Source organism: Lemur catta, chromosome 10 (genome assembly GCF_020740605.2).
Source record: "Lemur catta isolate mLemCat1 chromosome 10, mLemCat1.pri, whole genome shotgun sequence".
NCBI lineage: Eukaryota > Metazoa > Chordata > Mammalia > Primates > Lemuridae > Lemur > Lemur catta.
In genome coordinates, this window is record NC_059137.1 from 78,514,408 (window position 1) to 78,528,177 (window position 13,770).

Here is a 13,770-nt window from a genome sequence, read left to right on the forward strand (position 1 = left end):
TCCCTTACAATTTTTTGACTTTACGATGGTGCAAAAGCAATATGCACTCAGAGAAAGATGTATGATACTCTCTCACCATGCTGGGCAGGGGCAGTGAGCAGCTCCCAGTCAGCGCCCTGGTCAGGAGGGTGAACAAGCTGACACTCTACAGTCCGCAGAGCGGTCAGATGATTCTGCCCAACTGCAGGGTAATGTAAGTGTTCTGAGCACATTTAAGGCAGGCTCGGCTAAGCTACGGTGGTTGGCAGGTTAGGTGTATTAAATGCATTTTTGACTTAGGATACTTTGAACTTACTACAGGTATATCGGGACATAACCCCATTGTAAGTTGAGGAGTTTCTGTGTAGTTTTGGGATCTTGTAAAGTTAGAATGATGGATGATATATGGTCATAACTGTGAAGAATGGAAGAAAAAACTAATCTAAAATCTAGTCATTCCTGCTTTACACATGTAATTACACTCTGTCCTTTCATCTATGCGACATTGTAAAATTTTTACTGCTTCACATAAGGAAATGCATTTGTCCATCACGTGATTTTCAACTCGTCTTGTGCCTTATGTAGATGGTGATTCCTGTGCTAAACTGAGAATGTGCACAGGGTTACAAGGTAAATAGCCTTTCCCTTTTAATCATTTTGACTTAGCAGACAACTTTCTTTAAGTGTTGGAAAACATTCCTTAAAATAATGTCATTGTTTTAGATACATTAAATGTTTATTTAAAAAAAATCTGAAATGCATTGTTTCTTGAGTTTGGTTGGGTTTTGGTGTGGTTGCCATGATTCTTAACCAAGCGGTTATATAGTTGGAATGCCATAGCTGCCCTCCATACTTTAGTTCAGAAGGAAAGTAAGCTGTGACATTTGCGTGTGTGTGTGTGTGTGTGTGTGTGTGTGTGTGTGTGTGTGTGTGTGTGTAAAGAGTCCTGCTCTTTACAATCCAGAGTTTTCTCCATATATAAATTGTACCTGAACCAAAGAATAATGAAGGGACTTGTTGTACTCCAGCATGGATTCAAGGAGAAGAGGGAATCTTTCAGAAAGGGGTCTTGCCCTGTAAAACCACTGAGGTCAGCACACATGCAGCTTCTGTAAGATGCTGTTGAGGGTTAGTAACACAGGGAGGTGGGATAACATAGCAGCATGGGCTCTTTCCAAAATGAACTCTTTGAGCAAATAAAAATGTCCCTGACAGCAGAGGCTTCTAGAACTGTGGGGTTAACTTAAGTCAAGTCAGGGCACCCTGGAATTGGCTTTGCGGTTTTCAAGTTTCCTAGTGACAGTCCACTTCTGGATAGAGCAAGCTTTGTTTCAATGGGGCTTTTCGAAATGGGTCGCCTGCTGAGCTTAAGGAGTGTGCATAGTGACTGGCTGTTTCCAGAATCCTGCGGGTACCACCAGATGTGGAGAAGGTTTAGGGTGTGGATCCTGTTCTGGGTGGCCTAAATGAGCAGCACTTGTTCAGACTGAAGAGCGTTTCAGGGTTCCACCCTCATGAGCCTTGCTAGGATAAGACACAATCACTGAAGTTTAAGTTGGATATGCTTCCATAGCGTCTGATCTGGGACTTTTAATTTCTCTTTCTAGAAAAGTGTCAAATAATGCCCCAGGTACTCTGAAAAAGTGCAGAATGGTCACCATTTCAACCCAACCTTCCCCAGATATCAACAGAGTGCCAAATGAGTCCGTGGTGGCCCTGCTGTGGAGTCGAGGCATGTTTTAATTCTCACTCTAGCTAGGTAATGTCTGAGATGATGGAAGCCCTGCTAGTGGTTGTTTCGAGGAACAGACACCAGAGAGAAAGGCATGTTTGGGTGGAGGATCTCCTTCCTTCCCCATAATCTTCTGTCTCCGAGTTCAGGCGAATCCACTTCTCTGGATAAAATCCTGTGTCCAGAGAAGTGATTTTGAAGCCTGGAAGTTTCCTGCTCACTGGCCACCCCCGCCCCCCACAGTCAGGGTATGTACCTGCAGCAGCCATGGGAAGCAGACCTGTGGCCCCACCTTGGTCTGGAGGCAGGACCCTGGGCAGTGGGCTGTTAACATCCTTGCTTGTGGGCAGTGAGGAGGCCGCGAAATGGCAGTAGCACATGGGGAGAGGGACACCACCAATGAGCCTGTAAGTGACCACATGCACTAGGCCCCTTGAAAAGCCTTGGTTCAGTCCTTTGAATGAGGACTTGGCAGTTTCACCTATGGGCTCCAGATCAGAGGATGACAGCCTACCTTCCAAGAAGTCCCTGGCCAGACAGAACACAGGCTTTGCTTTTTATCCCACTCTCAGGCAGATTTGGGTAATTCATGTTCATTGTAGTCAGTTCATGGGGCTCATCAACCCCACCTGTCTTTGTTCTGCATTTTGGAACACTTGGTGCTTAGCTGAGGTTTCGTTATCTTTCCCGCTTAGCTAATTTCAGTGGAGATGGAATTTATAAAGTACCCCTGGTCAAGCGAGGGTAATTTGACCCTCTTCTGGTTTAATTGGGACCACTGGAGGATCTGACTTCTGGGATTTGCAACAGTCCGCAGGGACACTGTCCACACAAAAGCCTCCCTGATTGTTGCTTTCTTAGCAAGAATCCTAAATGTTAAAGATCTTCAAACTCTACTTCTGAAACATTGCTTGGGGTGAATAATGAAAAAATGTTATTTCATGGCAAATTTTATTTTTACCAATTCTCTTTCTTCTAGGACCATCTTAAACTTGGACTTGGATTTATATTCCTGTTTTGGATCCTTAATATCTCTATTTTCACTCTTCAATAACTGTCACTCTCTGTACATGCTTGAGGTCTCTTGAAGTGCATCAACGCCAGCTACTTTTTTTTATTCTTCCTTCTCCTCTTCCTCCTTCTGTCTCCTGATCTTCATCTTCAACATAATTACCATCACCATTCTCACATGGCACCAGCTGACCTTCTCTCTTGCGTCTTTTGTTGTACATTATTTACTTTTGTAGAAATTTACTCCCAGACCCATTTTGATCTTTGGCCCACGGTTTCAGCCACAATTGGGCAGAGCCAAGCAACTCTCATTGTGTAGATCTGAGGTTTTTGCAGATTTTTTGTAGTTATAGATTGATGAAATAATAGATGAATATCATTGATCTCCTGTTTGGACTCTGTATGTTCTAACACTCTGGCTACATACTATGAAGAACCACTGGCTCGAGTATGTTGGTAAAAATAGATTTGGGCACAAGATCCATGATGGCAGCAGCAAGTACACACTCTTCTATAATGAAATTCATATTGCCGTGCGTATGTGTACTGAATATTTGAGTCACTGGTGAGTGGCTCTGCACTCAGAATTGTGGTACAATATCTTTAAGAAAATGTCATTTCACTCTTGAAATACATGTTTATTGAAGTAGGGCAGAAGTCTAGAAACACCGCCTAGGAGAAAAATAGATTGATTTAGGTGTCACAATGGGATGGTAGTGAAGCCTGTTGAGAATCTGAATTCCCGTCAAACTATAAACTCCATTTTTTTTCCTACTCCACTGAAAGCATTTGTAGGTGATTCCATGCGTGGGGCAAGGGCATCGGTCTTTGCATGTGCTTCCCATCCCACGTGAAGTCTCTGAAATGGTAGTTGTCAAGTCCCTGGACACTTGTCATCAGGCCGTGCTGATCAGAGCACGTCCTCTTTAGAATCACTGAATTTTAATTGTGCCATAACTTTGGCTTTCCTTACTCATTCTAGCTTTGCCAAGAACGTTGTGTTTCCTACTTTAATTTTCAGCTCATAACTAAACTCCATTTGGCAAAGTCAAACCACAGCTTTTCCTTTAAAAGCCTTCTTGACCATCGTTAGCCATGTATTTTTAGTTTTTCATCGCTAGCTAATAAATGGACAACAGTTTTTTTTTTCCTATGTCCCATGCCCATTGTAATTTTGATCATAGTGAAAATTAGAATAAACCAAGTCTAGCACCTTTTTCCCAGGAGCTTAAAATGCTCCAGGAAGCGCTCCCTGGGTGTCCACGTGTCTAACTTTGTAGTCTTCAGTGTACTTCTGAGCAAGTCTGTGATTTGTACCGGAAGCTTTAAAGTGACTGGTTTAACCCCGTTATCAATGAGAAGCAGCAGATTCTGCACTGCATTCCGTCCTTCTCTCCAAGTCAGTTCTTTTGTTGAGAACATGGAAATTTGCTGTGGTTTGAATGTTTGTCGCCTCTGAAAATCATGTTGAAACTTAATCCCCAGTGTGGCAGTATGAGAGATGGGGCCTTTAAGAGGCGATTGTGTCATGAGGGCCCCGCCCCCATGAATGGATTAATTCATTGACGGATTCATGGATTAATGGGTCATCATGGGAGTGGGACTGGTGGTTTCATAAGAAGAGGAAGAGAGACCTGAGCTAGCACACTCCGTAATGCCCTGCACTGGCTTGGGACTCTGCAGAGAGTCCCCACTAGCAAGAAGACCCTCACCAGATGCAGCCCCTCAACTTGGTACTTAGCCTCCATAACTGTAAGAAGTAAATTCTTTTTCTTTATAAATTACCCAGTTTCAGGTATTCTGTTATAAACAACAGAAAATAGGCTAAAACAAAATTCTCCAATAAAATGCACAGTTTAGACATTACTATTGTGAAAACTAAAATGCATTCAGCCCTTGGTATCTGTGTGAGGCAATGTTGGGCATAGATGTATAGACACGCTCCCTTTACCCTTCTATGGAATGCAGCCTGGGATGCAAGGAAGTCAAAAGGAAATAGATATAAGTTTTTAAAGGTACAAAGGAAAGCCCCATGAGTGGAAGCACATGCCATAGAAGTTAAGAGAAGGGTGAACTAAATACTCCCAGGAGATGGCTTTTGCACCAGACCTTGAAGAATAGTCAAGGCTTCTAGAAGGAGAGCTCGTTTGGTGGAAGGAGGTCTCAGGAGAGGTGATGGTATGTGGACAGAGCACATCCTTGGGAAGCCAAAGGGGTATTTGAGGGACGTTTAAGCAACTGCCAGATTGTGTGTGGAGAAGAAAGCACCAGAACCTAAACTTATCTATTGGGAAATTTCTGCTACAGGTGCAGATGATACTTTTGTAAAAGATGGGCTGAAAATCCTGAGTTCAGAGTTGAGATTTCAGCTCTCTCACTGATTCTTGGGTGACCTTGAACACTTCGTATCCACCATGTGGGTCACGTACAAAATAGAAAAAGCAGCAACAGCAAGGTAGAGTTGGTGCAAAAACCAACAGATAGTAAGTCCTCCACAGGTATCAAATTGGGACTGATGATGTTTAAGCCCAGGTGCTGAAATAAAGCAGCATTGCACCTTACTCACACCGAACTCTGTGACGGGAAGCTTTTGAACCCACTGTTTCCTAGACACCTGATGTTACGAGAACGCAGGAGTTTATTATTTTGTCTTACCTAGTAAACATTTTCCAGAAAGAATCAGGAAGCATCCACTTTGCTTTCCAATGCTTTCCAACGAAGGTGAGCTGCTACACTGGCGGCCCAGCCACCAAATCGTCTCCAGTGGCACCATGCCACGTGGATGCTCAAGTTGGCAGTTTTCTGCTTGAACTCTCCAAATGACAAATGTGGTAAGATTTGCTTTTTTAGATAGCAGCTGCATCTTTCTTCCATCCCTATTGCTTCCTTTGGACTCAGCAGTTTTCCTTTTTGCTCCAGATAAATTGCTGTTAATTTAAATGTACTGCAGATCCTCGCCATTTCACGGCTGATTGCTTCTGAGTGATAGGACGAAAATGTGTGCACGTTCGAATGTAAATAAATTTAAATGTGTTGTGAGCCAGTGGTAAAAACGCAGCGTGCTTCACTGACCTTCAACCCCCTCCCCTTCCCAGTCCTTCCCTTTGAAAAGGTCAGTGAATAGATCCTGTATCAGCAAATAGCAGAGACTGAGTATTAGGGCCCATCCGGTTTCTTCCCCCTTCTGCGTTCAACCTGACGTCTCATTTCTCAGGCAGCACCTGCTTTTACCCTCGCTCCTGCCTAGCTCGGCCAGTGTGTGCAGCGGTGGCAAAGTTTCTCTGAAGTTGTTTTTGATAACAGAGCTGATCCCATGGTAACGGCCACGCACCATCGGAATGCTGCAAATGCTTCAGAATGTCACATTGTCAAAATATCTATATTTCAGGCTCGTAAGCTAGACAGCTCGTTTGGCTGCTAAACCCACAAGATGTTCAGCCATTTGTTGTGGTCTAAAAACTTTCCCCCTCACTAGGTGAAAATAATCATGTATTGTTTGATATCATTTTGTGGTCCGTTTCTTGAGTTTTTTATAACAGGAGAGGGCAACGGGCATGAGGTCCTGGTGGGTAAACTGGGGGCCTCAGTGGATTTTACTGTCAACCTCTTAGAAATAGGATGCACCGGATATGTTTGAGTCAACTCTTGAGATCAAACTTTTCAGTATGTGGTAGAGTATCTGTAGTCGGTCAATAGCACGTGAAGATCAAGGGTATCGAAGGGGAGGCTGACTTGGCTTCCCCAAGGTGAGAGGTGGTGGAGGTGGCAGTTTGAGTGCAGACACTGCACGTTGCTTGCAGTGCTAACAGGCTGGCTTTTCCTCACGAGGAAGACATCATGCATGTTTTTGTGGTGGCTTTGCTTGTTTTTATTGCGTGGGTGTGTGGAGCTGAGATCTGCTTCTTTGGGAGGGTTGCATCCTAAAAGGGCAAGCAGAAGGAGGCTGCGGAGAAACATTTGACACCCATTGAAATAGGGGAAAAGGCAATTGCAGCCTGAGTCCAACAGAACTTCAGATAGTCCAGTAGAGCTGGCATCGGGCAAAGCAAACTGTATTTCCCAGTTGGAATAGTTACTGAGCCTGCAGGGTCTTGGGGCAGGAAAATGGCAAGAAGCAGCAAAGGAAGAATGGCCTGATTCCTGCTGTAAACACTCTGGGATTGGTAAACTCTTGGGGTCCCTGTGCCATAAACCCATTGGAAATAAGGCTTTGTACCAGCAGTTTAATCATTGTGTTACTTTTAAAAAATCAAATTCCTTTCAAAATTGAACGTGCAGAGGAACTAGTAATGAAATCGACAAATCTTTTTATTTCCAGGTGATGTCTTCTATTTGTCACACCAGTTTCTCCAGTTTTTATTGACAAACTTGACATCCTTACATTAATACTATTGTTTCGGTGGAATTTGAGCTCCACCCTCTTAAAACTTGAGGAGTTTGGTTTGTTAATTTGGCATGTTCATCCTACAGGCCATAGTCCACTAGCTTGGCAATGTTTGCCTGGAGGCGAAACGTTTAGAAAGAGACTGGAGAGAGATAATGGAAGAGAATTAATCCGCGCCACTGAGTGCATCCTAAATTCTCAGGGCATTGTGGGTGATTAAATCCATAAATGATGTTTGCTGTCTGTACCCAGTTCTTTTTCTAAGACCTGGAAAGGCAGGAGAGAGAAATGTGGTGGAAATTAAGCTCCGTAGCCTCTTAGTGTTGTGAATGATGGTGCAGATTGGTGGTGCAGTTACAGCTCTGGAGGCAGATGACAGTGGCAGTTGGCAGACCAGACACCAGGTGGAGGAAGATGGGGAGTCTGCAGGGTTGGGTTTAGTGGTGCCTTCCAAAGCCGAACTTGAATGTTTGTTGGGGGTTTCTATTATGATGGCATCTATTTTGCCACTTATGAATTTAATAAAAATTCATGCAAAGTACACACAGAATTACATGTACCAGAATCTTCCCCATTCCACTGGGTTTTCATAGGCATCTTTGGAGAGAGCTTGTCTTTTGTTCATTGTCTCCTTCCATGACTTGGACATGGCAGGGTGGCTGTGGAATCAGAGGTCCCCGCTGGAACCGGGCTCTACTGCCCACTAGCTGTCAGGCCTCAGGCAAGCTGCTTAACTCTCTGGGCCCCTGTGTCCTCCCCAGTAAGGAGGGCACAGTAATAGAACATATCTCACGGGTTGTCGGGAAATGTAAAAGGCTAGTTTGGGTACAATGCTTAGAAGCCAGCCTGGCCAAAGTAGATTAGCGGTTACTTACTGACCAAATTATTTACTCATCTTTATCTGTGGGGCAAGGAAGTGTTTGAGGTCAAGGAACTCCATTTTCTTTGTTTTTGTATTATCTATCACAGTGTCTACTGTGTGGTCAGTGTGCAATAAATGTTTGCAGATTTGTTTAATATTAGGTATTATGTATTATATGATTTATATACTATATGTAATATATGCATATACTGTATGTCTTATATGCATACATTTATGATATATAATATACTACATGTCTTATGCTATATATGTTATATAACAGTACATCTCTCTATATATGTATGTGTCTCATATATGCTATGGTATTTACTTAAATTTAGGCAACTTATTATTTAATATTGGGATTCCCGAAAAAGAATCTAAATACTTGCATTGTCTAGTATTTCACCAGTTAAGTTAACCAGTTCTCTGATCCAATTGCTGAGTAAATAATCAGTTATTTTAGAAACAATTTGATAAAATTAAGTGGGGAAAGAATCAGGATTTGGGTAGATATTTGTTGTTGAATCTCATTCTCCCCCCATAAAGGCAAATATATAAAAATTCTTCAGGGATCATCTATGTCATACACATATTTTTCCTCCTTAAATTAAGCTGGTAACATCTGATATAGTTGTGGGTAGAGCTGTCTGCAGAAATCCTTTGTGCTTCTTTCCCATGTTTCATGTACCATGTCAAATCAGTGTTAAGGTTAAAAGGAGAGGCATATTTTCTCCCAACTTATGTTCTGTTATGATATATTGCTTTGCGTTTTCAAACATATTCCATGTTGTGTCTTATTTTTGATGTTTATTTATTATGTTCATTTAAAAGTGATTGTACTTGTATGTTAATATCCATTTATTTTTCTTTTGAGCATGACTTATGTTTTATTTTGTGTTTCTTTTAGGTTTTGTTTTGTTTCATAAGATCCCACTGGATGGGTAACAGAAATAAAGGAAAAGACAGAGAAAGGGGCTGTGGTGCTTGTTGGTTGATGCTGCCCTGTTAGCTGGACTCTTGGGACTGCTGTTGGCTTATCCCGGGAAGTGCTGCTGCTTTGGGGTTGTCTGGTAGATGTGGGTGGTGTTTGGAGGAGGATTTCGCCGGTTCAGAAGCCTGCGTGTGTTGTGAGCCGTGACTGGGGAACACCATTGCAGAGGCAGCTCTCAGGCAGCCAAGCAGCTCCTCAAGGAAACATCTTACATTAATGCTTCTCTTCTGTTCTTACAATAATTCAAACATAAAATCGAAATGAAATTCCATTGGATTGTGCTTCTCTTCTGAAAAGTGTGCTGTTTGACCATACTGGAAATGTATTGATTTTAATTGCTTCTGTTTATTAAAAGGTGAACTGCAAAGTTAAAAAAAAAAAAAATCTAAAGTTGAGGGCAGGTATGAGTGCACACTAAACAGTTTAATCTACATTTAACACATATTTTAGTATCATTTTCTGTTCTCTAATCAGTACTGAATTCAGAGAGTTTGACTTTCCATTTACAACACCATGACTAGAAGAGTTAACGGCATATACATCTTCACTTGGGGGACTTGGTGGGGTCATCAAAAGGTTTTTTTTCTTCACTGGCAATAAAAGCCAAACTTTTAGCTTAGGTCTCCGAATCATGCGATGCCGGTGATCACCTTAAGCTCATCAGCTGGCAAAGAAGCCGCAGTGACAGCGGCAGCTGTTTGGTGGGGCTATAGATTGAAGTTAGTCATAGTCAGTTTCAGAATAACTAAAAGAGTGAAATATATGCATATGGTGAAATTACAACCTTGCCCCTTTTTGTTTGCCCTCTGCGATCCACCTGCTTTTTAGAAGTCTGCGGAGTCAGAAGGCCGCAGCATCTCATGCTGTTTGCATTACAGAATTGCAGCTTTTCTACTCTGAAAAGGCCTGGGAGCAGAATGGCTGGCCTGCTGTGAGCGGGAGAGGAGGTTCTAAGGAGGATAGTCCCCCTACAACATGCTGCCCTACTGCTGGGTTTTCATGGGTAGGAAAGCTTGTCCCGACCCCAGTAGCAAAGAGGTGGCAGGTCGATAATGAATACGTGCTTTATAGTGTCCTTCTTCATCGCTGAGAGGGCAGCCTTAGAGCTACAATTTCTGCATCCCCCAGAGTCTGCCCCTGAATGCCTGTTTCATTCACTTTACCTTCACAGTGACCTTAGTGTGCTCTGCTCAGTCTGCGCCAGGCAGGATCCTCATCCTGAACAGAGGTTTGCTGCCCCCACCCCACCCCACCTCACTGCTTTCTCATTATGGGGACTCCAGAGCCAGGCCATACTGAAAACGTATGGAGCATTTCATTTGAAAACACAATCAGCTCTGACTGTTAGACATGCACGTGTACGCCATGGCTGAATTGGAAACTTATTGACGTTTCTAAAAATTCTTTTTTTGGGGCGGGGGGGGGGGGGTTGGGGAATAGTTGCTCAAGTTCTGCAGTTTAGCTTTAAGGATTTATAGATTTTTAAGTAGTCCAACATATTTTGAAACATTGTTTTGAATCCTTTGTAAACCAAGGCGTTAATCTTAATAAAACAGGATCCATTTAGGCACCACTTGATAAAAAAAGAATATCCATAATGAATATTTTATACTGTATCTTTTACATTAGCCGCTAAATACGTTGTTGCTGGATGTAGACCTTTCACAGAGTCCTATGGATTACAGCATTTAACTGGGCTACTCCATACCCGTGCCTTAAAGAGGCACAGTTTCTCCAAAGCATACACAATGCTGCTAGTTCTCAAAAAGTTGTCGTTCCAACTCCATTTGAGTGTAAGGGCAGCTGGCCCTTGGTCTGAGGAGGTCCCAATATTCTCTGAATTCCCATTTTCTTGTTTGCTGCTAAATGACAGTTCCTGTCACTACTTAGATTTCGATCTTTCCCGAAGGTGTTGATTTACAAAGAGGCAAGCTAATAGCAGAAATCCTGACCTCTAAAAGAAAAATGAAATTCAAACTGTGAGCCAGGCAGGGGTTTAGTACTGCAACGGTTCTTAAATATCGGCCATTTGCTACAAAAAATTTTTTAAGCTTTTATGTTATTCCATGGAGCCATAAAAAGGGGATGGATTGTTTAAGAACTATTTTATAAGCTTCACAGACCCAAAAGGGGAAAAAAGGAGAATATTTGTATTCAACAGCTAGAAGGATTGCAGGGTAGGTTTTTGTTTTAAAATGGAAAGAAGTGGACAGATAAGGCAATTTAATATATCAAAGATCAGTTGACATCTCCCAGGGAACAATGAAAAGAGCAGGCTATTAGAAAATTGTTTCATATGGTTCTTGTGTTCTTTGCCTTTCTTTTTTCCTAATCCTTAGAGACCACAATCAGTAACACGGTTTCTCTTTTCTGTACTCTAGCCCACCCCCTTTCGTCCTTTACTTTTTATGTCCCCCATAAGAAATGTGCTTTTTTTTAGAGCTTCCTGATGGCACGCATTGTGTTTTTGCCGAATTAGAAAAGGAGAGGCGGCATTTTTGCTGAAATCAAGTCTGTCGCCCTCCAACAAGGAGTTGGCACCTCCATGCCAGGCAGGTGTCCTGAATAGACAAAGTGGTCTGGGTGAGGCCAAACGCACCCCTCCAGAGGGGCAGCTGTCTCCAGCCCCCGCCGACCATGCCCCACGGGAATGGGGAACCGGGTTTCCAAATCGTGTGACTCTTTAAGAGAAACACGAAACCTGGATTTTTGTGTGAAATGTCCCAATTGTTAAAAAGTTGGCTCAGTTAATTTTAAAACATTTTGTAGGGCAACACAACATGTCTGTGAGCTGCCAGTTTGTTGCTTTTGTCTCAAAACATGATCATTGTTCTCTCATTATATCCTTCTGTCTTTCCCTTGCAAATTCACTTTTCTTTCTTCCTGACAACGCCATCCAGGGCTTTCTTGCAACAAGCTACAGAATTGAGTTTAGCAACCTAGTGATCTGCAGCATGTCGGTTTCCCACCCAGTGGTGACTCTTGGCCCTCTCACCTTGCTGGGAATTCTCCCCAGACAATGTCTCCCCACCATTTCCATTTGCCCCTGTGGCTAAAGGCATCCTAGTATGTCCTTCGTCCCGTTTTGTCTGACACTAATTTCTTTTCACCAGCACCCGTGTCTTCTGGCCTACTTGTGTGCTGCCAAGTTTAGGTGGGAACGTGCACATACCATTTTCATGGGTGATTCTAACCTACTGGTGTGGCCACTGGGAAATGGAAGACAGGTGTGTCACTTCAGGAGATGCGGTCCAGGTCCTTTATCTTGTTCCCCACTGTTGAATGGGGTCCTCCTGAGACCCTCTCAGGCAGCTGAGACACACTAAGAAACACCCCCTGTCATTGCAGGAGACATCAACTCTAACTCTGACAACGACAAGAGTAGAACAGTCTGAAGCTAAGGAAAGTTCCTCTCTCAACAGGAAAAATGAATCTCAACATACATTAGAGAGAATCGATTTAGGGGTTTTCGCTCCTTGTCTCCAAGCAGGGACTGATTTCATTTCTGACCCACTGAGATTTCTTTCCAGAAATAGGTAGCAAGGAGAAGAGCTGAACAATCCCAGCCCCGCCCACAGCACAGAACACAGAAGGAGTTTGCATTCGCTCCTCACTCTTCATGTAATCCCGAAGTAGACCCAGAACGGCGGAGGCTTGAAGCATCTCCGCAGACAGAGCAGAGGTGACAGTGGTGTGTGGAGTAACTAGCGGAAGGAGCCCAAGGCAGGAAATCAGTTTCACACCAGGTGTGACCGTGAGCATGCTGGAGGGACACCTGCTTTCTCTCTCCTCTTCTTTTCTTTTTATTCTCTTAGAATCTCTGAATTTTCTTCTCCCTCTTGCATTCTAAATTGACCCCATGACAAACTGAGAGTTTATTTTTATTTGCTTTACCAGTAGCTTTGCAGAATTACAACACACAATTTTTTTCCCCATTGCAAAATGGAATGAAAATACTAGACAGGACCTGTACTAAGTCTTCCCTCACTCCATCGGAGGGTTGGAGATTTCCACCTCCACCTGCTTTGGCGCTTGCTGTCTAAAACTCCTCCATTGGTTTTGATCTAATTCCTTCACACTGCAGTAGAAGTTCATTTCATCTTGTTTTGTCTAGACTGTAGACATGGAGGGAGAGCTGTGCTGAAGACAAGTGATTCCACATAGTACAGGCTCTCACAGGGTTGCTGCATCCAGCCATGTGGGCAGGGCCAGTCACGTCTAGTCTATGTCCCTGGAGGCCCTGGGGTTGTGCAGCTCAACAGATGTGACTTGCAGGACACAGGTACAGAAGTAGCCATTCTACAGTGTGTAGAACTTAGTGTGTTCTGCTATGTTCACATACCTGTAGTCCCTGCAAACCGTGTCAGGTTTATCCAAAGGCACCTGGGAAGGTTAAAGATGCTCCTGGACAGCTGTGACTTTACTTTGCTGTGGGTTATGCCAAACTGAATTAGGTTGACAGAATTCCCAACCCAGAATATTACATGAAAAGTTGTAACAGAAGGCAGTTTTCCACTGAGGTCAGCCCACTTTCTTGTTTTGGTCTTCAGGGACAAAGGAACAGCCATCTGATTTTGACAGTGAGATCACTCTAAGTTTAATTCAGGCGAATGTTGCAGTATAGGCTTGGCACAGTCGTTGGTGAACACCTAGAATATGTTGAACCAACACCTCCTCCCCGCCCTCCCAAACCATTTACTGTGACTGGAGTCTTAGTTTTCACAGGAAAAAAAAATGTGTGAGAAGCAAAGAAAAGAACAGAGATTTTTCACCACCTTTATTTTAAGATAGTCCATTTATGAATTGAG

The 13,770-nt window shown here is 43.1% G+C and overlaps 1 protein-coding gene across 6 annotated transcripts in view; it reads left to right on the forward strand.

Annotated features, from left to right (window-relative positions):
• NTRK2 (neurotrophic receptor tyrosine kinase 2) overlaps window positions 1-13,770 on the forward strand; it is a 343,471-nt gene that overhangs the window by 119,090 nt on the left and 210,611 nt on the right. The window contains exon 13 of one of the 6 annotated variants that reach the window (XM_045562239.1): window positions 8,879-9,374. The exons of the other annotated variants lie outside the window; for them this stretch is intronic. Within the exon in view, the coding sequence (XP_045418195.1) occupies window positions 8,879-8,916 (38 nt within the window). The 3' untranslated portion in view covers window positions 8,917-9,374. Of the gene's footprint in view, window positions 1-8,878; window positions 9,375-13,770 lie in introns of those variants that run through there. 6 annotated transcript variants of the gene reach the window in all.